Source organism: Fibroporia radiculosa (assembly GCF_000313525.1).
Source record: "Fibroporia radiculosa TFFH 294 genomic supercontigs, scaffold56930, whole genome shotgun sequence".
Classification (NCBI taxonomy): Eukaryota; Fungi; Basidiomycota; class Agaricomycetes; order Polyporales; family Fibroporiaceae; genus Fibroporia; species Fibroporia radiculosa.
In genome coordinates this window covers 1-1,543 of record NW_012133114.1, presented here as the reverse complement: position 1 = coordinate 1,543, position 1,543 = coordinate 1, and the positions used below count along the sequence as shown (strand labels likewise).

The following is a 1,543-nucleotide window of genomic DNA, read 5'->3' as shown; positions in this document are numbered from 1 at the left end:
TGACGAATAGTTAGGAAAAGAAAAGAAACCCCCCTCCAAGCTGTAACATCACCTCTGTAATCCCGATCTATAACTCCAGCTGCAACATCAATCTCTTTTACTGCAAGTCCACTTCGAGGTGCAACACATCTGTAGCTGTGTGGAGGAATAACACATTTGAGTCCAGTTCTGACTAAACTCCTAGTTCCTGGTTCAATGATAATTTCATCTGCAGCTGCCAGATCAAATCCTGCTGCATGCTCTGAGCCTTGCTTGGGAATAAACACAAATTCCTTGGTCTTTTTGAAGATCAGTGGTTTGGGTTGGAGATACCTATATCCCCAACCTTCACTATCTTCGTCATAAATGTTGATACCTTCTCGTTGAAATAGTATTTCATCAGAATGATCATCAACATTTGATATAGGCTGAGGTGCTTTTGGATGTTTCTTATGAAATTCATTAACTAGTTTCTGAACTTTCTTGAGTGCCTTGGGTGGTTCCCAAGTGTTGTCTGACTCTGTGTATCCCTTCCAGCGTACTCAATACATAATTTTGTTATTATTATCAAGTCTGGCGTTGACTATCTTCTCAACTTCATATTCAGTTTGACCTCTGACTACAACTGGAGGTGGAGGTTTCTGCTTTTGTCTGGGAATTTTGTCTTCTTTGAAGACATGTAGACAGGACAAGTGGAACACTGGATGCACACTGTAAGACTTAGGAAGTTATAGTCTAGATGTAACCAGTCCCAATTGTTCCACTATCTCAAATGGTCTGTAGCATCTTGGCAAGAGTTTTCGATTGTATGTCTGTAGCTTCAGATCCGAAGCATCTAGGAGACATTTATCACTGACTTTGAATGTAACTTTGGTAACATTCTTGTCATAATACCATTTCATTCTCTCTGCTGCCAATACTAACACTGCTTTTGCCTGTTCTTGCGCTTTGTGCCTTGAAATTACATAGTTATCAAGTTCAGGGTGCTTTGCAGCCTGCAACTTGCTGGGTAACATTTTTGGGTGAAATCCTAACTCCGTCATGAACGGAGAAGCCTTGGTACTTTTGTGTGCTTGATTGTTGTATGCAAATTCTGCCAATGGTAGATAATTTGCCCAATCATGCAATCTACTACTGCAGAGATGTGAAGGTATGTTTCCAAGCTTTGATTTACTCATTCAGTTTGACCATCTGTCTGTGGATGATATGCTGTTGACATTGCCGATTTGATTCCTAGTAGTTTGCACCACTCTTGGAATAGTTTTGAAGAGAATTGTGTTCCCTGATCCGAAATGATCTTCTCTGAAAGTCCATGTAATGTCCAAATCTGTTGGTACATTAATAACGCAAGATCCTGTGTTGAGAATTCTTTGGTAATTGGTAAAAAGTGTGCTCTCTTTGTAAATCGGTCAACTATCATGCATATTGAATTATTGTTAAGGGACCTGATGACTGAGAATCAAGAGTTCCACTTAAGACTACTACTGATAAAAGTACTGCTATGTGTAAGGCTGGATGCGCTATACTAGAACTAGACTTAGAGACTGAGCCACTGCAACTGGCA

The 1,543-nt window shown here is 40.1% G+C and overlaps 1 protein-coding gene across 1 annotated transcript; it reads left to right on the top strand.

Moving 5' to 3' along the window:
- Nucleotides 1–1,078: 1,078 nt before the first annotated feature.
- FIBRA_09499 (uncharacterized protein) lies at nucleotides 1,079–1,209 on the top strand (the record flags this gene model as incomplete). The annotated part of the gene is made up of 2 exons (XM_012321792.1): nucleotides 1,079–1,129; nucleotides 1,162–1,209. The coding sequence occupies 2 exons, from the start codon at nucleotides 1,079–1,081 to the stop codon at nucleotides 1,207–1,209; spliced, it is 99 nt and encodes a 32-aa protein (XP_012177182.1).
- Nucleotides 1,210–1,543: the final 334 nt, after the last annotated feature.